The sequence below is a fragment of the Sparus aurata genome, chromosome 9 (assembly GCF_900880675.1).
Source record: "Sparus aurata chromosome 9, fSpaAur1.1, whole genome shotgun sequence".
Classification (NCBI taxonomy): Eukaryota; Metazoa; Chordata; class Actinopteri; order Spariformes; family Sparidae; genus Sparus; species Sparus aurata.
Genome location: NC_044195.1, coordinates 1,603,699 through 1,628,610, shown reverse-complemented (window position 1 = coordinate 1,628,610; position 24,912 = coordinate 1,603,699). Strand labels below are relative to the sequence as shown.

At 42.9% G+C, this 24,912-nt stretch overlaps 1 protein-coding gene across 2 annotated transcripts in view; it reads right to left on the bottom strand.

Moving 5' to 3' along the window:
* Nucleotides 1-24,912, bottom strand: part of nmi (N-myc (and STAT) interactor) — a 103,709-nt gene that overhangs the window by 36,660 nt on the left and 42,137 nt on the right. For both annotated transcript variants that reach the window (XM_030428526.1, XM_030428527.1), the window contains one exon: nucleotides 8,318-8,504. In XM_030428526.1, the coding sequence (XP_030284386.1) occupies nucleotides 8,318-8,504 (187 nt within the window). The remainder of the gene's footprint in view (nucleotides 1-8,317; nucleotides 8,505-24,912) is intronic.

Genomic DNA, 24,912 nt, shown 5'->3' with positions numbered 1-24,912 from the left:
AGAAATGGACCAATCACAATTTTTCTTCTGTTGGTATCTGTCATGGTTCTGTGTCTGGTTGTGCCTTATGTCTTGATTTTTATGCCCTATTAGTGTCTTGTCAGTGTCTTCTGTGTTTTTTCCCTTCCACCTTGCACATGTTTGTCTCCCTCTGTCTGCCAGTGTTATATCTCCTCTGTGCTTCCCCTTCGTTATTTCACGTGCCCTCTTCTCTCCTCCCTCTCCGCACCTGCTCCTCGTCTCCTCATCAGTGCCTGTGCAGTTAAGTTTTTGTTATCCAATCACTCCTTGTCAGTTCGTTGTGTGTGTGATTCCCCATGACCTCCCGTGTCTCCTCCTGTGTCCTCCTTGATGGTATGTTTTTGGATTTGGACTTTGTAGAATTGGTTTTGTTGCACTTTGTTTAGCATTGTTATTTTGCTACTTTGTCTTTTGGTCCTTTTGACTCCTTTAAGTTTGCTCTCCTGGCCCTTTTTGTATCACCCAGCTTTGCTGTAATTAAAGCTCGCCTTTTGTTCACTTTAATCTTGCCTCCTGTGTGTCTGCGTTTGGGTCCACCCCTTTTAGTTTTCCCCAGTCGTGACAGTATCTGGGTAAATTACTCCCCTCGCAGGGCCTCTGGCAGCAGCAACGAAGGCCCGTGTAATTCAAGTGAATGTGGCATGAATTTGACATTGACAGGTGTTTTAGCCAATCATATTTCGCTTCGGTGGGGGCGGGATAATTTCACGGCATCTTCCGGGCATTTGCGAATACCTAGCATGAACGTATATAAGCAGGACGACCCGCGAAGGTTTTTCAGCGAGGGAGTGAAGAGAAGAACGAACAGGAGACAAATAGAGCGTATGAAATGGTGGCAGTTAGTAGTGAAGAAAACTGTGTGATTACTGGATTTATTGAAACTCCATTTTCAAGATTGCCTTTTCAGGATAAACTTGAAATTGTCCAGAAAGGTCGACCATCACCCGCCTTGCCAGGATTGGTGCAATCTAGCAAGAGCTACCAGAGGCATTTTCAAGCTAGCAGCTAACGTTACAGCCGCTACCCCTGGCTAACGGGCAGCCCGCGCACCAACAAGCTGTACTGCTCGGACTGCCTGCTTTTCCATCCCGACAAGGGGCCCGGTGCAGCGCGGGATTCAATAATTTGAGTTGCTTGACCAAAGCAGCTCAAAAACATCCCAGCTGGGCTGTATGACCCAGTCATTGAACACTTTGTTAAAAAGGATCGCAGGATGGACTTCATTTTTAAGTGATCTTCATTTGCTGAGTAACGTTGCCTTTTTTCAATAACGTTAACCATAATAACAGGCCCTGCTTTATATAGCCTATACATTTATTTCTTACTGTAAAGGTGCCACAGCTGTGCATCAAATTAGATAGACCATGAATATTATTGGTTTGTTGAAGCAGCAAAAAAATAGATATTCAAAATATTCAATACACATCTACCTCTTACTAACATATTAAGTTTGACAGAATATAAGCATGTTGTGCTTAGAGCATAAGCTGTACCGAACAGGATGAATTAATGTGTGTGTGCATTTCCCAAGGGGCTGAATGTGATATTTGAAGACCAGCAGAGGACCTTACTGTGGAAAGCAGGTAGGGAAGAAATTACTGTCTGCACCTTGTTGCTTTGCATTTGTTCAGTTGCCAGGTCAGAGGAAATGGACTCTTATTTAGACTGTGATTAGCTCTTCAGGCTGTGTTACTTCTTGGAGCGGTTTGGAGATAATGTATTATAATAAAAAAATTGAAATGGCTGTGACTGTAACTGTGTGCATCTGTATGTGTGTGTGGTCAAGGTTTCAAAGGAAAGTCAAAGCTCAACCTGTCGAAGCAGGAGACCAGCAGTCTGACATGTGGCCTGCGCATCCTGTTTCGTATGTACACAAACACGATTCACCAGAACGCCTGGGAGGAGGTCCAGAGACGACTGCTCAAGTGAGGAACAAACGTGACGCGTTCATATCCCACTGCACCATCACTGCGACTGTTGACCCTTAAGTGGTAGTGGATGGTAGTCAGTGGAAATGAGAATTGCACCTATTCAGCTACCTCCATTGATATCTAATATGATTTCTAAGTAGATGCAACACTCTTCTCATATTGTTCTGACACTCATCATTGCAGTTAACTTTCAGTCCCCCTGTGACGTACCACAATCTGCCCACAGACGATGACTGATATAAATGAGATTTAAGTGCCTAAAAGTGTTTTTTTCTGTCTCACTCTCTCTCTCTCTCTCTCTCTGTCTTATCTCACCTCTACTCTCAGGTCAAAGCTCATGTGTCCAGATACTACCCTCTGCTGTGTGAGATCATGCAGTTCAACCTGATCCCTGAGTGCCAGGCTGTTCTAAGAAAGTTTTATCTGCACATCGGCCTCGTGATTCACATCACACAGCTACCTGAGCCCAAACCAGAACCTCAGCCGCCACATGTTGAGCAAGAGGCAGACACAGGTGGGGTAGGAGGCTGGGGAGGAGGCCCAGTGATGCTGCACCACAAACAGCCTGGAACACAGAGCTCTACTGCTGCGACTCTGTGTCACCTCAGGGCCCCCCATGTGGTTTATGACAGACACTTGACTGGTGTCAATCAGCTATCTGCTACCACCCATTTGCACCCTTAACCTCGTCACCACACACACAGAGCACTTATTTTCAGAATAGAACAGTAATGTCTTGTACAAGCTGCAGCGATACCTCCACTGGATAAAACTACTGATAAACAACTGAGAGTTACCCTTATTGCTGATGTGTTCAGATGGAGCATATTTCAAGGGACTAGATGAATATTTTAGACATTTTACTTTCATTCCAGCTAATCATACAGAACCAGTCAAAAGTTTGGACTCACCTTCTCATTCAATGTTTTTTCTTTATTTTTATTATGTTCAACATTGTAGATTAATATTGAAGACATCAAAACTATGAAGGAACACATGGAATTATGTAGTAAACAAAAAAGTGTTAAACAAACCAGAATATGTTTTATATTTTAGATTCTTCAAAGTAGCCACCTTTTGCTTTGATGACAGCTTTGCACACTCTTGGTATTCTCTCAATCAGCTTCAAGAGGTAGTCACCTGGAATGGTTTTCAATTAACAGATGTGCCTTGTCAAGAGTAATTTGTGGAATTTCTTGCCTTCTTAATGTGTTTGAGGCCATCAGTTGTCATTTCTCTTTACTTAGTTGAGTGGTTCTTGCCATAATATGGATTAGAATAGTAGTCAAACAGGGCTATTCACTGTATAGAACTGTGTACCAACAGTACCTCTGCACAACACAACTGATGGTCTCAAACACATTAAGAACGCAAGAAATAACACAAATTAACTCTTGGCAAGACACACCTGTTAATTAAAAACCATTCCAGATGACTACTAAAATATAAAACATATTCTGGTTTGTTAAACACTTTTTTGTTGACTACATAATTCCATAAGTGTTCCATCATAGTTTTGATGTCTTCAATATTAGTCTACAATGTAGAAAATAATAAAAATGAAGAAAAACCATTGAATGAGAAGGTGTGTCCAAACTTTTGACTGGTACTGTATATGCAAAATAAGTCAATATGATTTGCTTGTATCATTTGTTTTCACAAAATAATCTAATTGTTTTACATGTCATAATTAGATGTAGTGATGTCATATAGCCAGTATGTGTGTGCCTTGTTTTACTGAATGGCCTTTGTGTGTTGTGAAGTCATTTAGGGCAAAGAAACCTTTAAAACCTGGCAATTAATTTTTGTCCACTGTGGTTGACATGACACTGGGGCCTTTATTTCAAAAACCATGCATGCAGTTTATTTGAGTCCTACTGTCCTGTGTAAAGCACATCCTGGGCTTTCTAGTGATGCAACACCCAAGGCGGTGTGGTCAACAGAGCTCATCTTCTATCTTTTCAAAATGGTGGGAATTGCAACCAACACATTTTATGCCAGTAAGAGAGTTAAGTGATCAAATTTATACAGAAATAATGTTTCTGTTTATCCTGAGGATGTTGTTCTTTATTTATGAGAGTCTTAACTATATTATATTAAGATAGAAGATTAGAAGTGTATGTTAATGTTAAGCCTTTCAAAATACTTTTTTGGAGGGACAGTGGGACTTGCTTCTTCTCATTTCCAACCATTTTCCATACTTCAGGAAACAGAGGCAGGAAAGATTTTTTCAAGATTATTTAGGGCGAGTAAGATATTGAGCTGTCAGGAGATGAGGAGGAAGAGAGCAAGGCAGTAGAGCAGATTTTAAAATGTGTTTTTTATTTGTTTCCAATATTCATCAAATGAGAAAGAATTAAAAGGAAAATGCATTATTTTATCATTACCAAATTGTGCCTTGTAATGTACTTTTTGTGGAAAAGAATGACCCTGATGTCCACTACAAGGGACTGGTTATAAACAATAAATCAATAACATTTTTGAGAAAATCATCTTGGTGATATGTTTATTACAACAATTCATTAAATTATGTACAAAAAAATGTTTTTCTTCCCTGTCTCAGGAGGATATGCTGACCTTGCATGTCACATGTAGGGCTCTGGCTATTATTTTTATTGCTTTGTTTGATTGTTTTTTGCCAAGTGTGGCCCGATGGTCCTAGTGAAGGCCCAGGGTCCAGGGCCACGGTTCGCCACTGTTTAAAGGTACACATGAACATTTACGTTTGTGTGAATTTTGTGATCTCCAGGTTGTGGAAGATGAATTTCATTTTGTTTTTTCTTGTCCTTTACATTGTGATTTAAGGAACTCTCTTTTTGAATCAATCCAGTTTAAAAATCCTGATATATTTTGGAAATATGAAGGGGAGATTCTGTGCTGGTTGTTTGAAAATGATGTTTTTACTTTGGCAAAATTTATAGAAAAGGCCTGGTATCTGCGGCAAAGTATTTTGTATCCTATATGACAATCCATTTGTATTTGTATCCATATCTTTAATGGTTTAGTTGTGTTATGATGTGTTCTGTATAATGTCACGTGGCTATCGTGGATGTAATTGTGAAATTATTATTTGATGAATATGATTAGTGTCTAATAAGCCCATGAGGGCTGGGCACCAACCATGGTGTTTGACACTTAAATAAACCAGTCAATCAATCAATCCACCAAAGAGCCTGCAATCGTTTCGGGAGGTTATCTGATGTGTGTGTTTCCCCTATATGCATTCTGCTACTGGATAAATATAATACATTTCTGTAGGTTTAACATCACGGGCGAATTGCGAATTTAAGTTGCACACAGTAAAATTACTACACTCTAAGTTATCTTGAAATCAATAATTATTGTCATTACTGCTATTTGTTTAATTTCTACAAGTTGCCGTTTAAATTGAGTGACTGAAATCCTCGTCATCCTATTCAAAGGCTGCAACAGGCGACTCATCAAACCGGGGTGAAGTTCGTTTCAGGTTGGATATTCGGCGGATATTCACTCTGGTCCAGCCGCGACTTTACTGAGGTTCACCCAGTGTTAGCAGCAGGAGGCCGGTCATTAAATTACTGAGCATAATATTAATATATTAATACAAAATAATTGCAGTTTTTTCAATATCTTCCATGTCATGTGACCCAGTGACTCCAAACCAGCAGCAAATTGTATTAATAAACTAAACGAATGAGACACAGCTCTTTAAATTGTATTTTAGTGCTTCCTCTATTTTATATGAATATCAATATGCAGAAATTATGTTTTTTTTCTCAATAGCTTGCATGTCATGTGGCCCACTGACTTCTGAGACAGATTCTGTTTCCATAAAAATAATAAAGAAAATAATGGTAAAAAAATGCTCAAAATGCTTCTCTAATGCTCAAGAGGTTCACATACTGTCAAGCAGCCACTTCTACATTATTTTGTCTCATGTCTTAGATTCTGATTCTGAAAATGATTTTTTTTTTTCAAAAATCTCACCAGTAATCCCCATTTAAAGGCCAAATTTCAAAATTTGGGACATGTGGGGTGAACACCACATAGTGGAGCCATATGTTTTCCTGCTATTTTGGCTATGTCAATCACACCTATGGAAAAGTGTTAAGCTAAAGTATAAAAGAAAAGAAATCTGGATTTTGGAGTTAGTTGAATCAGTGTTAAAATGATAAAGTTATTTTTCAATAGACATATTTTTTGTTTCTGTGAGAAAAAAGGGTGGGTGGTGGCAGTGGGGCTCATTTGGTGCTCAGCACCCCTAAAGCTCTGACCCTAGAATCGCCCCTGTATGAGCACAAGGATGTGTTTTCAGACCATCATAGAGAAAGGTGAATTTGATGCAACAACTGTGAGAGAGGCTGGGGGTTTGAAAGAATGCTGGAAGATAAAGATTTTTGTTTTTTCCTGAAATTTCTTCACAAGATCATGGCACATGTGTTGTATGAATGTAGACATGCTGTTTAACCAACTGCAGAAGAGGAACATCGACTCTGTCTACATCACAGGAGTCATTCAGAGGTTCACAAACAGCGTTCAAGCTATCAGGTAGGCTATGTCATTTTTCACATTGACTGATAAAATGTTTATGAAAACAACAAACATAAATTACATGTCTGAACACAGTATAATAACTATCCCAATGAATCCAGTTGGGATAAGCTAGTAGAAATGTATCAATGTAGTGACAATACACAGTGCTGGACTAATTTTATATCTTCAGCAGGTTGGTTTCTGAAACCACAATTGTACTTATGTATCTTCTGTTTAGTTTCAGGCACTCTGTTCCTCCATCTGTGCAGCAGCCATCCACAAAGAAACAGAAAGCACTAGGCCAAGAGGAGCAGCACTGGTTAGCCACAGAGGTAAGCTGCAACAGTGTTTTATATACAGGTCATGAGTTGTTTTACCTTTGGTAACTTTGTTTGTCTTCAATTACTGTATAATCAGAATAGTTAGCCTATGTATTTTAATATTGTGAACTATTCACCACACAGCTACTGAAGAACATAAACATGTCGAAATGTTTAGATGTTTTTTCATATTCATGATATTTAACAATAACCTTGTTTTTCCATACAATTATATGGTCAGCTTGTAAGGAGATAATGATGATATTTACATGGTGAGACATAAACATTTAATTTTACTGTTTATGATGTTTAGTGACTTTAAAAAAAATGATGTATCATTTCATAGGTATATGATACCATTCTGAGGCATGCTAAGGAGAGGTTCTCTTTCACCAAGCACCTCATCAGTGGCGGTCAGCTGCAAGGAGACTGGTTCCCCCAACAGAGAGTGAAGTTCCCGGATTCAGCACTGGAAACCATTGTGGAAGCCTCTCCTACAATGGACAAGGCCAAACTGAAGACAGAATTGTCCCTGTTCTTTGGGAATGAAGAGTTCGAGGCTTGCAGTGGTGCACTGGCTGTCATGCAGGTTTTCATGGAAAACAATCTCCAGGACACATTCAGTGAGAGCGTAAGTCTTCTTAAGATTCTCATCACCCAACCGATGACTACAGCTGAATCAGAGAGGTACTTCCCTACTTTAAAAAAGGATAAAAACATTCCTTAGGAACACCATGAACGCATAAGACCGCCTGAACGCACTGGCTATGCTATCCATTGAGACAAACCTGATACAGACCATTCCTGACTTTAACATCAAAGTCATTGAGAGGTTTGCTACTCAGAAAGACAGAAAAGCATGTTCAAATAAGAGCTGTCACTCACTCACTCACTCACTCACACACACACACTCATTCACAAACTCACTGACTCTCACACAAACACACTCACACACAAAAACACACACACGCACGCACGCACACACACACACAAACACACACTCACTCCATCACACACAAAAAACACACACATATACAACTCAGTATTTGCACACTTCAATTGGTACATTTTATGTTCCTTTGCCAGTTTTTCTGTGTTAATCTTTAATCATCATCCACCTGTAAATATTACAATAATATACATAATATCATATTGTAATTAGTATTTACTAATATATTTAATCCAATTACTACATTTTGTTCCTATGACACAGTTTTTCTTTGAATATAGTTATTTTGAATCATCATCCACCTGTAAATGTCTCTCAAGAACTTTTGTGCTGAGAGTATTCACTTATATACATCTCATATCATTGTCATTATCTGTCAAACTGTTGATTTCTAAAGGGCAATTAAAGAATTATTGTTTATCCATTAAACAATGGTATGTTTTGGTTTGGGTTCTTTTATTGGGACAGTTACCATAAGCTTCTGGCACAGACAGCCCCACCTAGAATATTTTTCACCAGCCGCCACTGCTTCTATCAAATACACTACCCTACTGTCTAAGTAAATCTGGCAGTTAGAGTTGTACCTCCAGGTTGGAGAAAGGTGATCTGTCCTGTCCCAGTGTTGTTATCGTACTCCACACAGTCCACTTCTCCGCCTCCTCTGCTAGGCTTAGAGAAACTCATCTCCAGTCGGTCAGCCATTCTCTCCAATGACATGGTAGAGGGGATGTTGGAAACTTTGAGCTTCTTTCTGGAAACGTCAAGGTAGACCTATATTGATGACAGCACACACGGATTACAAGGGAATCTTAACTGGTCACTGCAAAGAGTGGTTGTCATTATAATGCAAATGCACATCACAGATTGAAAAGTATGTAGCTAATGTTCTGTGAGTAAGTGTTGAGGTACATATTAGTATTATTCCAAAAAGCTTTTGGATGTGCAATTACATACTCAAACTGAGACAATATGTGGGGAATTAATTAAACATTTACATGTTGCCAACCCCCTCTCCTTCTCTCTCTTTATCTCACAAACACACATATCTACACACACACACACCATTTGACTCTTTTTAGCATATGCCAATTTTAATGGAACATAACACTTTATCCAAGCCCACAATATTATAAGTTCAAATAGGGATGCACTACAAAACGTGTTTCACCTCCAATTATAGCCTGTTTTGCAACACATTGTGTTGAACATCATAAATAAAGCAATTCAATAATCACAGCAAAAACTGTCAATGTCAAAGACCGACAGGGCTAGCTTGTTTGAAAAGAGGCTAAAATCTACAAGCTTCCTGGGACTTAACAGGTTAAACACAATGTCATTGAAATCAGGTTAGTTTTGGGTGAACTCCCGCTCAAAATTCAGCATATCAGTGAACTTAGGCTTTCCTGTCCCATAGTAAAATGAAATGAAAGTAGCTAGCACTAGCTCTAAAAGTGGCTAAAGTCTCCAGATCACGTCATACGCTCATTTACATATTGATGACATAATCACTTATTCATTTGCACAATGCTCACTGGTTGTGTCTGTTGCAGTGAGGGGGAGATTATTTTAAGCCACATATACAAAAGGTTGATAGAGAGATCTTTACCAAATAATCACAAACTCACTACAGGGACAAATATATTTGAAGTAAAAACAGTAAAGGGAGGGATAAGATCAAAAGAACTATGTACATTTTTAAGCAGATAGGGGAACATTCTTATCTGGAGAAAGGGTGAGAGAGAAGATCGAACAGACTATGTACATTTTTACAAGATAGAGGAGGAGCCCAATCTGGAGAGAAAGAGTGAGAGAGAAGCTCAAACGAACTATGTACATATCAGAGAAAATATAATTCTATACTGTCTATTTATTACAGAGTCAAATATTTATTATCCAAAACTACGTATTTATGTATCTACTCATTTTTGCAAATCTATTTGTGAATCAGTGTCTATTTCCAGGAGCGTAAATGTGTATTTTATCAATCAATCAATCAATCAATCAATAACAGAAGATAATAAATAACACACAATATATAAATATAATAATTCAAAACTAAAACTATGACTAAGGGCTTGTGACGTGGATCATCGCACATGCTCCAGATCAGCAGTTCAATCTAACAGCTTGTGGAAGGAAGCTGTCGATGAGTCTGTTAGACCTTTATGACTCTGGAACCATTTTCCTTATGGGAGCAGTTCAAAGAATGTGTGGAGAGGGTGGGAGGTGTCCCTGATGATGTTCAGTGCTCTGCTCCTGCAGTGGCTTTGGAAGAGTTCTTGGACAGAGGAGAGGGAAACTCCGATGACCCTCTCAGCTCCTCTCACTATCTCTGCAGGTCTTTTTTGTTCAACATACTGCAGCTGGAGTACCATGTCAAGATACAATATGTCAGAACACTCTCCACCACACCACTGTAGAAAGTCCTCAGGAAGCTGGTGGGGAGAGAGGCTTGTTTCAGCTTCCTCAGGAAATACAGTCTCTGCTGGGCCCGTTTTGTGATCCCTGAGGTGTTTTTATTCCAGCTTAGGTCCTGTGAGATCTGCACTGTGAGGAACTTGATGTTCTCCACTCTCTCCACTGTGTGGCCGCTGATGCTGAGAGGTGCGTGCTCAGGCTGTGACCTCCCGGAAGTCGATGATCATCTCCTTTGTTTTGTCCAGATTGAGCACCAGATTATTTTCTCTGCACCAACCCTCTAGGTGTAACTTCTTCCCTGTACATTGATTCCTCATTTCTATGAATGAGTCCCACCACTGTGGTGTCATCCGTGAACTTGATGATCAGGTTCCCCTCATGTCTGGATGCACAGTCATGTGTTAGCAGTGTAAACAACAAAGGACTTAGTACACAGCCTTGAGGCGATACTGTGCTCAGCGTGATGGAGTTGGAAGTGTTATTTCCAACACGGACAGACTGAGGTCTCTCTGTCAGAAAGTCCTGGATCCAGAGGCATGTGGCAGTGTTCAGGCCGAGTAGGAGGAGTTTCTCCATTAGTTTCTGGGGAATGATGGTATTGGATGCTGAGCCGAAATCAATGTACAGGATTCTGGCATAGATGTACATGTCCCGGGATGTTATCTGGGCCTCACGCTTTCTGTGGGTTGACCCTGGTTAAGGTCCTGCGTGTGTCAGCTGCGTTGATGGTGAGGGCTGGCCCCATAGATGGTGGAGAGGGACCAACTCTCCCTTTGGTTGTCGGGTTTGGTGCTTCAAAGTGTGCAAAGAAGTTGTTGAGCCTGTCTGGAAGAGGATCATCATCGTTGTTGATCTCGTGCCTAGACTTGTAATCTGTCAGAGCTTGGACTCCCTGCCACATCCGTCTGGTGTTTCCTGTGTCACAGATGTGTCCCTGGATTTTCTCTGCATAGGTGTCTTCTGCAGTCTTGATTCCCTTTGAGAGCGCAGACCTGGCTGAGCGGAGAGCAGTCATATCTGCCGCACTGAAGGCTGCACCTTGTGCTGTCAGCAGCGAGCGCACCTCCATAGTCATCCAGGGTTTGCGATTGCCACGTGCACTGAAAGTCTTAATTACAGTGACATCCTCTTTGCACTTTGCAATGTAGCTGGTTACCACCTCAGCATACTCTTCAATGTCTATCTGATCCCCTTGAGAGGCTGCTGTCTTAAAAACCTCCCAGTCGGTGTGCATGAAACAGTCCTGAAGTGCTGATTCCGCCCCCTCAGGCCAGGTCCTGATTTGTTTTTTCACTGGCCTGCTGTGCTTCTGTAGTGGTTTGTAGAGAGCAGTGTTTAGTGACTAACGTGGCATTTACACACCAGTTGTTGATATAGATGCACAGGCCCCCTCCTCTACTTTTTCCGGAGGTAGCTGCATCTCTGTCCGCTCGGAAAGCCGCATCCCCTCCAGCTGAATGGCCGCGTCTGGGATATTGTCCTGGAGCCATGTTTCTGTGAAAGCAAACACACAGTAGTCTTTCCACTCTCGGTGGGTTTCTTTCAGTAGACGTAGCTCATCCAGCTTGTTGTCAAGTGATCGGACGTTGGAGAGTAGGAGCAATGGTACTGCCGGTCTGGAGGGGTTAGCCTTTAGCCTAGCACGAATCCTGGCTCTCTTTCCCCTCTTTTGTTTACGTTCGCACCGCTTCTGCTTTCTTCTCCTGCGGTTGGCTGGATCTGATAAGATCCCGTGCTGGCATAAAATGTCCAAATCACAACCATTCCTCAAAGTTTTTGCAGCCTGCATTACCCTTATTCTTAATAAAGTCTCTCTGCTGTAAATTTTGAATACTGAAAGTCTGGAACAGGTAGGACATCCCAAACTTTCACTGTCATTGATCCCTAGAGGGCGCTGGATCCATGCGCGCCGCCATCACCATTTATATACAGAATTTGTCATCATTATCGTCAAGATCCTCAATGTTTCCCTCCTGTAGGATAGTGAGTTCGGGTGCAGAGGCAGAGCTAGTGCTTGATGGGCATGGCTTAAATTAATAGCCAGCTGAGGTTCCAAACTGTTGAAGCACTTTGTCTGGCAGCTTATGCTCAAAGCATGCATACCCAGCCAGCTTCAGGCCATATCTAATATATAGAACAGAGTTGAGGGTCTGCAGGGACATACGGTTCCGGACTGAGTCCGCACTTATTTGACTGAGTAGCCTCTCGACTTCAGCATTTAAGTGTGGGAGGAAGAGGATAGAGACTGCAGCAGTAGCCAACTCCTCAAATGGGTTGAGGCCAGCCGCATCTCTGTACCTCTTAACCTCGTTCCACAATGCCATTGTGTTAGCTGTTTCTTCCCACTTAAGCAGGTGGATGTTCCTCCAATGTTGGATGACTTTGTCAATGGTGGAAGGGCAGTATCCCAAAAGGCTCTGCCAATGTGTGCCAAGCTCTTGTTGTGCCTCAGTGTCTCCCCCACATTAAAGAGAGGCATATGCTGTAATGTCTCCATGTTATCAGGGAGCCTTGCCTTCAGCTTACTTGCCAAGGATATGGTGTATCTCACACATCTCTTACACACACTGCACTCATTTTCAGAAGAGAGGCTCAGTTCTGCTGCCTTGGCCTCAAATGTGAAGCCAAGCTATGGTTTGGTGCTGATGCGCCCTCCAATGGGCTCTATGAGCTCATCAATTTGAGCCAATGGGTTAATGACTCTGTTGCAGACTGACCAGGTTAGAAGAAATAGACAGTCAAGCAGCTTCAGAGGGTCAGTCTGCTGCACCTCAAAAACATTGACAGCAGACTGTACCTCAGTGAGAATAGACTTCAAAATGTGAGGTACAGGATGTTTTGTGGGTCACTGTACATGGAGTGTAGAACATCTGCCATATAACAGTGTTTTTTTTGTTTGTTTTTTTGTTTTTAAATATTTTTTTGGCCTTTTATCGCCTTTATTGATAAAACAGCTAGGAGAAATGACAGGAAACAGGATGAGAGAGAGGGGGAGTGACACGCGGCAAAGGGCACCCAGGCCCATATCGGTAGATCCCTACTTTTCAGACAAGGTGGGATAGTCCTTTCTTACATGTAGCCAGTAGTTTGACAGGGGAAGAGCCTCAAAGTTCAGTTTTCCACTGAGTTTGTCATCTCAATCAGCTCCTCCTGTGACTTTGAATCCAGACTTGAACCGACACCGGGGGCAAAGGGGTTCCTAAACCAGTTTAAAGCTAGGGTCTGTAATGTTGTTCAGAAACACATTTTGTTATACTGGGTGAAATGATCCTGCTATCCTGAGAGTAGTCAATACATTATGTATTCAGAAATAGGAACGAAAATAATCGGACCACTGTGGCAGCTGTAGGACTGAGAAAAATCTGACCAATCCGTGCCATCCGGCCCGGATAGCAAGGATTGGTCAGATGCACGGATTGGTCAGATGCCTTCATGTCTCATTCTGTCCCTCCCTCCTCCACGCGTGCACACGTTATGTTTCACTGATGCCGGAAATATTCAGCACACTCCTCTGCAGAAATACGGAGTTGCAGGAGAAGACGTTCATTTGGTTACAACGGCAGAGAAAATGCAGCCATCGTTACTTGTAACCGCTCACCTTGCCTAAAAGGCAAGGAAAAGAAAGCCTGAGGCAGAATAGGCTGCCAAGAAAAAGGCTCTGGATAAAGAAAGTGGTATGGAGTCAACATCGGTGCGGCGTTTGAGCGGTGGAGACAACTGGGGCATGTGAAGGGCTTGAAAAGTGATGCAGAGGTTGCTCTCTTTCTGTTGGACAGGTAATTATTTGTTTGTTTTAGGGGGATTTGATATTTTCATGAAATATGTTAGGTTTGCCAACTTGGCTGCGTTTGTAGCTCGTATTAGCCGTATGCTAACGTTAGCTTCTTTGTGTGTTGTTTTTAGCCATGAGAATGGCTAATGAGTCGGCCCAATTTCCACTGGATACGGTCCGCTGCGTTGCGGCTCCGATCCAGTTTTACTCCGCCTTCCGGCAATCCCCACCGGTTGCGGTTTGAGTCCGCCGCGGCGCAGTACGGTAGACAGCTGGCCTCACGATGTGTGCTGGTGTCAACACGGAGTGTTTTATTTTGAAAAGTAACCGGATGTAGTTTGTTATTTTTGCGCTTGACTTCCTGTCTGCTCCGTGCTAAATTCAGCTGAATTTCTGCATCTTGCTCCGGCATCTCCTTCTCCCTGCTGAGTCCCACTGCCAGATGCGTGTTCAAGTTTGTGGGGGAGTGGCTTTGGACGGAGCACTGACGGGATGGGGAGGGGGGATGGAACTTAGAGGAGGTGCCACTTTCAAATCTTGCTAGCTCTCTTGCTAGCTCTCCAGGATTGTAGACCCTAGCTTTAAATGTGTGTTTTCAAGGTCAGGGAAATAGTCTTTGAAATATCCCTGGAGGTGCTCCAGGTGGGATTGGATCAATGGAGAGATGGAGCCCTTATCATCACATGACAGCAGCTCCTGGTGAAGTAGTGTTGTTGTGAATTAGCACTTGTGCAAAAACACTTAAACAATGCATATGGTTTGTCCAATGTAATTGCTATGTCCATCTCAAATAAACATTTAAATAAAAAAATAGTCTGAACATTTCTGTAACTCCCTCCTGGAGCTTGTTTTCTCCCACAGCATGATCTTTTTGGAAAAGGCATGCACTTTGTCTTGCACCTGCAGTATGTACGCGTCATGCCCTTGTATACTTTGATTCAGTACATTTAGATACTGGAAAATGTCTGATATGTATGCAAGTTTGCAGATCCTGGTTGCATTGGTGAACTGATCTGCCAGTTGATGCTTTTCAGATGAGAGGAACTCTGCAACCTCCCTCCACAGCTCATAGACACGGTTTAAAACTGCGCCCCTTGATAGCCAGCACATGTTTGAGTGAAGCAGCAGCCCCTCAAAACGGGCGTGCATCTCATTAAATAGCAGGGTAAACAGTTTGTGTTTCATGGGGCGGGCTTTAGTAAAATTCACTACTTGTATGACATCCTGTAGTACCTGATTCAACTCGTTATCCATCATTTTTGCAAAAACTGCCTCGCCATGGAGCATGCAGTGTGTGGCCACTACATGCAGGACTTTCTGCTTGATGAGAGCGGTCACTCCACTGATCTTCCCGGTCAGTGCATGGGCTCCGTCCGAACACACCCCCACACAATGGGTCCAGTCCAATCCGTAAGACTCGATGCAAGCATCCAAAACTTGAAAAATGTCTTTCCCAGTGGTTCTTCTTTCAAGTGCTTTATAAAATAGATTACATTTTTCCGCTAGCTAGCTAGACGCTAGCTTGAGGAGCAGAGCAGCTTGATATCAACTGCCAGGTCTACACAGATAATGATGTTGTCATGCCAAACTTGCAGCTGAACTTGAGAATCTGATGATTACGGCAGTTTACGTGTTGTACAGTTCAAGACAAATGGTTATTAAAAAAATAAATATATGTATTTTTTTCTTTCTTTTTTCTTTTTCTTCTTCTTTTCTTGTCTTACCTCCAATTTTCTGAGGCCCCCTAGTGGCCCCCACTTTGAAAACCACTGCACTAACAGGGAGAAATAGAGAAATCTCTCTACAATGGAACCTTCAATAGTGTACCAGAGCAGGTGTGGGTTGAGTGGATTGAGTCTAAATGTCCAGCAAATTACGGGGACGCGAGTGGCTCTGGAGGAGGAGTATAATATCGTCAAAAATATATATCAGAATATTTAACATGATTTTCATGTTAATTTTCCGCAGTATCAATACACCAGTGTACTGCACTCTCTTGTTCGGCTTTCTCACCATAAGCAACTTTAGATACACACACACTGCTGCAGCGCCGGACCCAATTCTTATCATTCACTTACTCACCCAGTTCACACTGTCTTCATGTCACTCAGCCCAAACAAAACAGTTTCATTTCAGTTCTGTTTTGAGGTAAGCTCATTAAAGATGGCTAGTTCAGAGCCTACCAGTTTTGGTTGACAAAGAAAACAGCACTGTTTGTAGATGCTGCTCATCTGAGGCAAATTAACAGGGAAGTGCAAAGGATAAGGAACATGCATGGCCGTGAGCAAGCGAATGCTACGTAGCATTGCTAAGGAAAAGTGCAAACCAGCAGAATTTCAAAAGAGAACAAAAAGGGTTTGAACTGAACATTGACAATACTGCCACTACTAGCGTCAACATCTAGATCAACTTCCTGTGTGAAGGTGATTCATTGACTTTTTCTGCACCTCGGTGTGTTTGAGGTGGCTATGGTAAGGTGAGCAGGAGGACGTCACTGTTGAAAAATGCCATTTCTTGCTGCCACTAAGGGAAAGCTGTGACTGTAGCAAAATATTGACATGTAAGTGTGGTCAGAATTCTTATCAAATGTGTGAAGTTTTGGTGCAGATTCAATCATGTACAATCGAAATACAAGAAATTCCTTTTTTATGGCGATTCATTGATATCCGCTGCGCTGCCACAGACATTGAACCATTCTTTAAAAAACTTTTCATCACAAATGTGCAAATTGTCAAAAATGAGTAGAAGAATTCAAAATGGCTAACTTCCTCTAGAGGTTTTTGTAGATGTAGGTGCAATAAATATGCACCCTGAATTTATCAGAAATCCTTTAATGTCCCGCAGACGGGGAAATTTGTTTGTCACAGCAGCGACAGAATATTACAAGAACAGAAACATAGTACAAGAACAGAAACAATAGCAAAAATAAGCAATACAATTAAAAAGGGAAGAAATAGAATAGACATATATACATATTGACATGATATAGTGCAAAATTAGTTTTGCAGTTTTTTGTTTTGTTTTGGGGTTTTTTATCCGTAGATTTTAAATACAGATAATAAATATGGAATAAATATGGTGTTCAGGAAATTGACCAGATTTCAGAAACAGAAGTGACCCTTGTGCAGACATACTGCACAGTGCAGAGTACAGGGTGAGGTCTATAGGCAATTGGGAGCAGTGCTGATTGTACAGTCTGACAGCAGCAGGAAGGAAGGACCTGCGATACCTCCCCTTCACACACTTAGGGTGTATCAGTCTGTTGCTGAAGGACCTGCCCAGTGCTGTGAGAGTGACCTGCAGGGGGTGGGATGACAGCTTGTCCATCATCCTGCTCTCTCCCACCACCTGCACTGAGTCAAGAGGGCATCCCAGGGTGGAGCTGGCCTTCTTGATAAGTTTATCAAGTCTCCTCCTGTCTGCTGCCGAGATGCTGCTGCTCCAGCAGACTACTCCATAGAACATGACTGATGCCACCACAGAGTCATAGAAAGAGGTCAGGAGTGCCCCCTGCACCCCAAAGGACCTGAGCTTCTTCAGCAGATACAGTCTGCTCTGACCTTTCTTGTATGTAGCAGCAGTGTGATCTGTCCAGTCCAGTTTACTGTTCAGGTGAACTCCCCGATACTTGTAAGATGTCACCATCTCAATGTCCGTACCCAGGATGTTCACCTGTGTGCAGGATTGTTTGTGCCTGCAGAAATCCACCACCAGCTCTTTGGTCTTCCCGGCGTTGAGCTGGAGGTGGTTCCGCTGGCACCAGTCCACAAAGTCCTGAATAAGTTCTCTGTAGGCTCTGTCGTCCCCATCCCTGATTAGGCCGACGATAGCATAGTCAACAGAGAACATCTGTAGATGGCAGTGAGGGGATTGGTGGTGGAAGTCTGCGGTGTACAGGGTGAACAGGAAAGGGGCCAGGACCATTCCCTTCGGGGCCCCTGTACTGCAGGTTATTGTGTCCGACACGTAGTCCCGAGTCCTCACATACTGTGGCCGGTTGGTGAGGTAATCTAGGATCCAGGATTTGAAGTGTTCCTTCAACCCTGCGAGCTCCAGCTTGTCCCCCAGGAGTGCAGGCTGTATAGTGTTGAAAGCACTGGAGAAATCAGAGAACATGATCCTCACAGTGCTTCCAGGCTTCTCTAGGTGAGACAGTGATCTGTCCAGGAGGAAGATGATGGCGTCGTCCACTCCGATGCCAGGTTAATATGCAAACTGGAGAGGGTCCATAAAAGGACCCACCAAGGGGCAAGATGGACGAGGACCAGCCGCTCCAGGGTCTTCATCAGGTGTGATGTGAGAGCAACTGGTCTGTAGCTGTTAAAGTCTATTGGGTGAGGGATCTTTGGTACAGGTACCATGCAGGAGGTTTTCCACAGCAGTGGCACTTTTCCCAGCTTCAGGCTCATGTTGAAGATGTACTCTACAATCCTGCACAGCTGGTCAGCACAGGACTTGAGGAGCCTGGAGCAGATCCCATCTGGTCCCGTAGCCTTCTTCACCTTCATCTTCCTCAACTCATTTCTCACCTGGAGAGACAAGAGGGACAGAGTGGAGCAGGGGGGCTGAGTGTTGGACGTGGGGGAGGGTGAATGTCAGGGGGCGCAGTGGGGGGAGTCATGAGAGCCGTGGAGAGGGAGGTAGAGGTGAGAATGGGCAGTAAACAGGGGGGATTGGAAGAGGTGGTGGGGGGCAGCAGAGACGACTGGCCGGGGAAGGGGTGGGTGTCTGATCAAACCTATTGAAGAATAGGTTCATGTCGTTCACCCACTTCTGATCCTCCGCAGCCTGGGAGTCTGGAGTCCTCTGCCCTGAGATGGTTTTAAGGCTTTTCCAGACTCCACTGATGTTTCTCTGCTGCAGCTGGTTCTCCATCTTCCTCCTGTAGCTGTTCTTCCCCTCTCTGATCTTCCTCCTCAGCTCCTTCTGCACAGCCTTCAGCTCCTCTAAAGGCCCTCTTTTTCTCCTTAAGGAGAGCCTTTATGTCAGGATTAATCCAGGGTTTGCTGTAAGAAAAACACCGTACAGTCCTGGTGGGTACAGTGTTATCAACACATAAGTTTATATAGTCTGTTATGCAGTCTGTTAAACTGTCGATGTCCTCCACATGAGAAACACACAGTTCTTCCCACACAGTTGAGTCAAAGCAGTCCCTCAGAGCCTCCTCAGACTCCTCAGTCCATGCTTTAACTGTGCGGATTTCCACTGGTTGCCTGTTTACGAGGGGCTTGTACACAGGCGGGAGATGCACCAGGTTGTGGTCAGATCTTCCCAGGGGAGGGAGGGGGGATGAGTTGTATGCCTCCTTGCTGTTGGCATAAAATAAGTCCAGTGTTTTATTGTCTCTGGTGTGGCAGGTGACATATTGGTGCCAGCAGAACCACAGGTGACAGGTGGCGTTTCCTAGAGAGAGTGGAGGACAGAGAGGCTTGATTGAAGTCCCCAGAGATGAGGAAGAGGGCCTGTGGGTGCTGTGTCTGCAGTGAGCTTGTGACTGAGTGAAGAGCGTCACAAGCTGCATCAGCGTTAGCAGAGGGGGGGATGTACACAGTGAACACGATCACCTGTGTGAACTCCCTCGGGAGGTAGTACGGCCTCATGCTAACCGCTAAAAGTTCGATGTCCTTACTACAAACCTGTTCTTTAACAGTGATGTGCCCAGAGTTACACCATCTGTCATTAACAAACACAGCCAGCCCTCCTCCTTTCCTCTTACCGCTTTCTGCCATCCTGTCTGCCTACCACAGTTGAAAGCCGTCCAGGTTAGCATCCGTGTCCGGGGTCAGCTCCGTTAGCCACGTCTCAGTGAGCACCATGATGCTGCACTCACAGTAGTGCCTCTGATGTCGGGTCAGCACCATTAGCTCGTCCATCTTATTGGGGAGAGATCTCACATTCCCCATGATGACAGACGGGAGGACAGGTCTGTAGCATGTCCTCCTGCTACGACGAACAGCTCCGGAACAGCACCCGTGTCTCCTCCTCAGCTCGCTGGGGACATCAGGCTGCTCGTGCGGCGGCACTGCGGCGCTACTGAGGGCCAACAGCTAAACCCTACTGTAAACAATAGGGCTGCGTACAGGCTCCCCGGAAACGGCGGAAAAAGTTGAAAAAAGAAGTATTGAGACCAGAACGTAAAACGCGAGTCTGGTCTCCATACTGCCCAAAGAGAGAGCTCAAAAGAGTAGTAAAAAAGAATAGTTAAAAAGTGCAAAAGAAATGACTGTAACAGGATATTGGCATGTCAGTGTTTTAAGGTTGGGACTCTTCTCAGATGTGAGGTTTGGTGTAGATTTGAATATGTACAATGGAGCAATTTCCTGTTTCATGGCACCAAATCAGCCTTTGCCATGCCACCATGGTCACAACCTCCAACAAAGGCTCAAGATGTTCATCATCATCATCACCATGGTCTTAAGTGCTTGTTCACCATGTTTGAGGCAGACCATTTTTTTAAATATGTCATCTTAGCACAATTGTGATAAAGTCTTTTAAAAAACGGTTCAATGGGGCGCATGTACAGAGGCTCTGTCCTCGCTGTGGTAGTGCCGCAATTATCAATGATTTGCCATTACACAGGAATTTCTTATATTTCGATTGTACATAATTGAATCTGCACCAAAACTTCACATATTTAATAAGAATCCCATTCTGAATACACTTAAATGTCAATATTTTTTCAGTCACAGCATTCCCTTAGTGGCAGCAAGAAATGACATTTGTCAAACAATGACGTCCTCCTGCTCACCTCAAACACGCTGAGAAAACAATTAGAACTTCAGGATGCTGTATTGTGAGGATTGAGTTTTCGTTGTAGAGCATGGCTGATAAGGTGCAGCGAAAAGTCAATAAATCACCTTCACACAGGAAGTTGATGTAGATGTTGCAGGGTAGTAGTGGCAGTATTTCCCCCCTTGTCAATGTTTAGTTCAAACCCTTTTTGTTCTCTATTTAATATTTTTCATTTGTCTCTATGCATATTCACCGGATGCATTTGTTGCTGGAATGCAAGCACTGAGAGCGGAAGATGTGTGTAACAGTGATCTCTACAAAAGATAAGGACATCATGCCGGCACACATCAGCAGTGACTCTGCATGTTTCCTTCTTTCAACGGACCATCGGGCCCATGTTATGGTTCAACCCATTTATAGTGAACAGAGGACACACTACACTGCATGGACTGTGTCTGAAAATAACATTCAAACTGTTTGCCAACCATTCTTAGCAGTTGCAGGTGTAAAATATTGTATTTCTACTTAGTTTTGATACTACTATGAATAAAAGGGTCACATTTGTGTGTGTGGCACAAACTGGGAGAAATCGAGCAGAGATGGAGGGTTCCAGATGCAGTAGTTCCAGAACCGGAGTTATGAATGATTTCATGTCAAGATAAAACAGGTTGGTAAAGTTTTAGTTATATGTCACTCACATGAACACACCTTGCAAAAATTTCCAATCGAAAGTTAGTTACCAAAATGAGTTAAAGGTCCCATATTATGGCCATTTCTGCTTCTTGACATGGTTCCTTGAAGTCTATATGGAATGTTAGTAACATGCTTTGGTCGAAATAAGCTGAAGGATTGAGCACAGAAGGGTTCTTGAAACCCAGGTGGACAATTTCAGTGCCTTTCCCTTTAAATGCTAATGAGCTACTGTGCGCCTCCCACGCTGCCGCCCACCTCTTCCTGCCTGCGGAAGACGTGAGGACGGCATCATGTGACCATGGCAACGGCGGAGTTTCTGGAAGTAATGGCCGCCAGACAACAGACTGCGGTCTGACCCAGAACAAGAGGCTCCAGAAGAAAGTAAGCAGCCAAGAATGAACATTGATGTTTCTCAGTGGTTAGTGGTTAAGTTTGTTACCTCGACATTACTTTAATGTTACTGCATACTAACGAAAGTTTTACGCACTTATTGGCCGTCTGCCCCGCGTTGTTACTGATAACAGCCCCCTTCTCCTGCCTCCAGTGTTTACATCATAAAGCTTAGCCAAACCTCGGCTGTTGTTTACTGCTGTTCAGTTGCAGTAACGTGGATGCAATTTAGCAACAGCCGTTACAAGACAAAAGAATAACCCCATATTATTATTAACCTTTATATAGCCAGGTAAGTTGATTGTCATTGTTGTCATTTTGCAGTCTCTTTTCTCTAATCTATTGTCACTCACTTACCTTTCATTATTTCTAGGTTACACGAAGACTACAGCAGCTTCCTGAGCCAACATCATGCATGGTGGACTGTCCTGGCCTGGAACCCGTCTGCCTGAATGTATCTGCACTGCAGAATGCACTGAACATTTATCGGAGAGACTATGGACTTTACGTCTGAGGGGAATAGTGCAGTAAGCTTTTAGTCACATAAATACTATTCATTTATCGCAAAAGTGTTATGATGAAAAGTACATTACTGATTCCTCTATCTTACATTGCTTATAGTTTATCTTTTACTTATTACCATGAATGACCACAATGAAAACACAGAACAGTTAGGAAAGATGTTTTATTGTAAGAAACATTTGTAAACATGTGTTGACATGAATGAAATAATAACAAGAAGAAAATAAATATATGAAGTGAAAAAGTTTGACTTTATATATTAACTTCAATATCAATATGAAAATAATAACAAAGAAAGTATCTAGTTGCCATGGGTGTAAACATTCAGTGCTGACTTTATATTGAATTGTGTTCAGCCAATATAGCCTACAGAAGCTTTGTAAGCTGGTGCTGGGCCTCTCTGGGGTGGAGAGTGAGAAATGTGTTGCCTGTCTGCGTGGTCCGAGAGGTCTTCAGGGATTATTAGTTTCAGCACCTCGTTCACATATGAGGCAGGGTCCTGGAAAACCTTCTCAAAGATCAGGTCCAACAGAGCATCACCTCAGTCTGCAGTGCAATAAACAAAAATTTATGTTTACAGGAAAATTGCAGTAGAACCAAAAAGCCTTGTGCTGCAGTGTTGTAAAGTTTCTGTTATTTCTCCTAATTACTTCTTATTTATACATTCTTATTATTATTTATTTTGAAAACCATCTTAAAAAAATTCTGATTTTAAGTGCTTGTGTTTGTTTTCAACCTTTTGTGTGATGCCTGTGTGTCCATGTTTATTTTAATTTGAGAGGTTCAAATAAAAGATTGTAAAACTTACAGAATGTCATGCCTGTCTTCACTGTTTTGGCTCTGCACTCTCCCTTCCTGGACTTTGGAAAGCTCAGTTTGAAAAGAGGATCTCCTGATGATGTGGTGGCTTGTCCTCTATCAGCATTCTCATTGTAATGCAGTGCAGCCAGGTAGAGTCTTGAACAGTAAAAAGACAATAAAACATGAAAACAATTGCAAGTAATGGGCAAATGTTCTTAACAAGTAATCACAGTTTAATCATCCAGCACAGAATTCCCAGATATGGATAGGAGTAACACATGACAGCACTGTTGCAGTATAATTCAAGCACTTAAGGCTGCAACGCGTTACGTTACTCTAACCTGACCTCTTTATTTCAGTAACGAGTAATCTAACGCGTTAACATTTCCAAACCAGTAATCAGATTAAAGTTATTTAATCAAGTCACTGTGCATTACAATTATTTTGGTCATTTTCCTTAGTAAAAATATATATTCTTGCTTTCTTCTTGCGTCTCGGGGAGTGATGTCACGTACGTCTCAAGTCACGTTTTAGCCATGAGGATAACTCATGTGTAACACCACGCAGCAACACAAAAATTGAGGGAGGAGAGAGATGCGCCTTTTTTTAGCTGGAAATATGGTCATTATTTTGAGTTATTAAAAACAAAAAATCACAAATACTTGGTCAAGGGCCCGGCCCGGCCCGGCCCGGCCGAGGATAGCGGCGGAGTCGGGCTCGGGCAGAGAATCTAAACTCTGTGTAGCAGTCAACAGTACACTCGTTTTGCCCTGGCCAATGCAAACATATTCCAGTTTAGAAAACGTTTTCAAATGCATTATTTGACAAAATCCTGAAAACTTAGACCCAGCGGAGGGTGTGTGTATGTACCACTTGACCAACCGGGTCTCTGGGTTTGCATGTGGAGACCGTGTTGATCGGGAACTAGAAGCTCGCGGTTAGCATTAGCTTGGGAGATCGCGGTTAGCGTTAGCTGGTACTATGTGACACTGCTTGGTTAGTTCGTGTAAAATTGCGAAATAAACACAGCTAAATACTTGCACATGCAGACATTTCCCTAGGACACGCATTACATAATGTGCAAGATCAGAAATGTAATACACAGAATGATTCTGCTGTAGCACTAACTTGTGTGGTCAGAGAATCTAACGTTAGCGGTTAGCTGCTAACCTTACCTTGTTCTCAATGGCAAAACACAGTACATCACGCACGGGTTCAGCCTTATCTACAGAAACACACAGCACATTATTTGTATACTTACATGTCCTTGGTCTGCAAGTACTCCTTTGAGTACAAGTCTGCCGACTACTCCTGCCTTGCACTGGCCCAAATTGGTGAAACAGTCAGCGTCAAAGTGGTTCGCACACACCAACAGTTTTTTGCCAACTTCAGCTGGGACATTGCCCTCAAAAATAAATTCAATCCATGCTGCTCTTTTGTCCTCTGCAGCTGGGAGACGATGGAGTGTTTTGTGCTGGTCTTTGCAACCAACAACCGCGAACTTCTCCTTGCGCTTGGACATGTTGATTTCAATAGCGTAATGGCGGATCTTCCAGACGGTAGCTGTACCTGGTGGGGGTGGGTGGATACACCGTGCGGTGAAGGGAGGGGCAGTGGGGTAGCCATATGCAAATGAGCGTCCGTCGACGTCGACAGCCGCAGCAAATTTGACTTGTGTATCTGGAAACTGCAGGCAATACCCCTTTAGAAATCTGTATCTCACTCAAAAAAGCATGGATAGTCTTTTTTCAAAGTTTCTAGGTGTGTGGCAACACCATAAACCCACAATGACATCCCAAATCCCAGAAAAAGTCAGTTTTTCATAATATGGGACCTGTAAGAAAGTTGGGA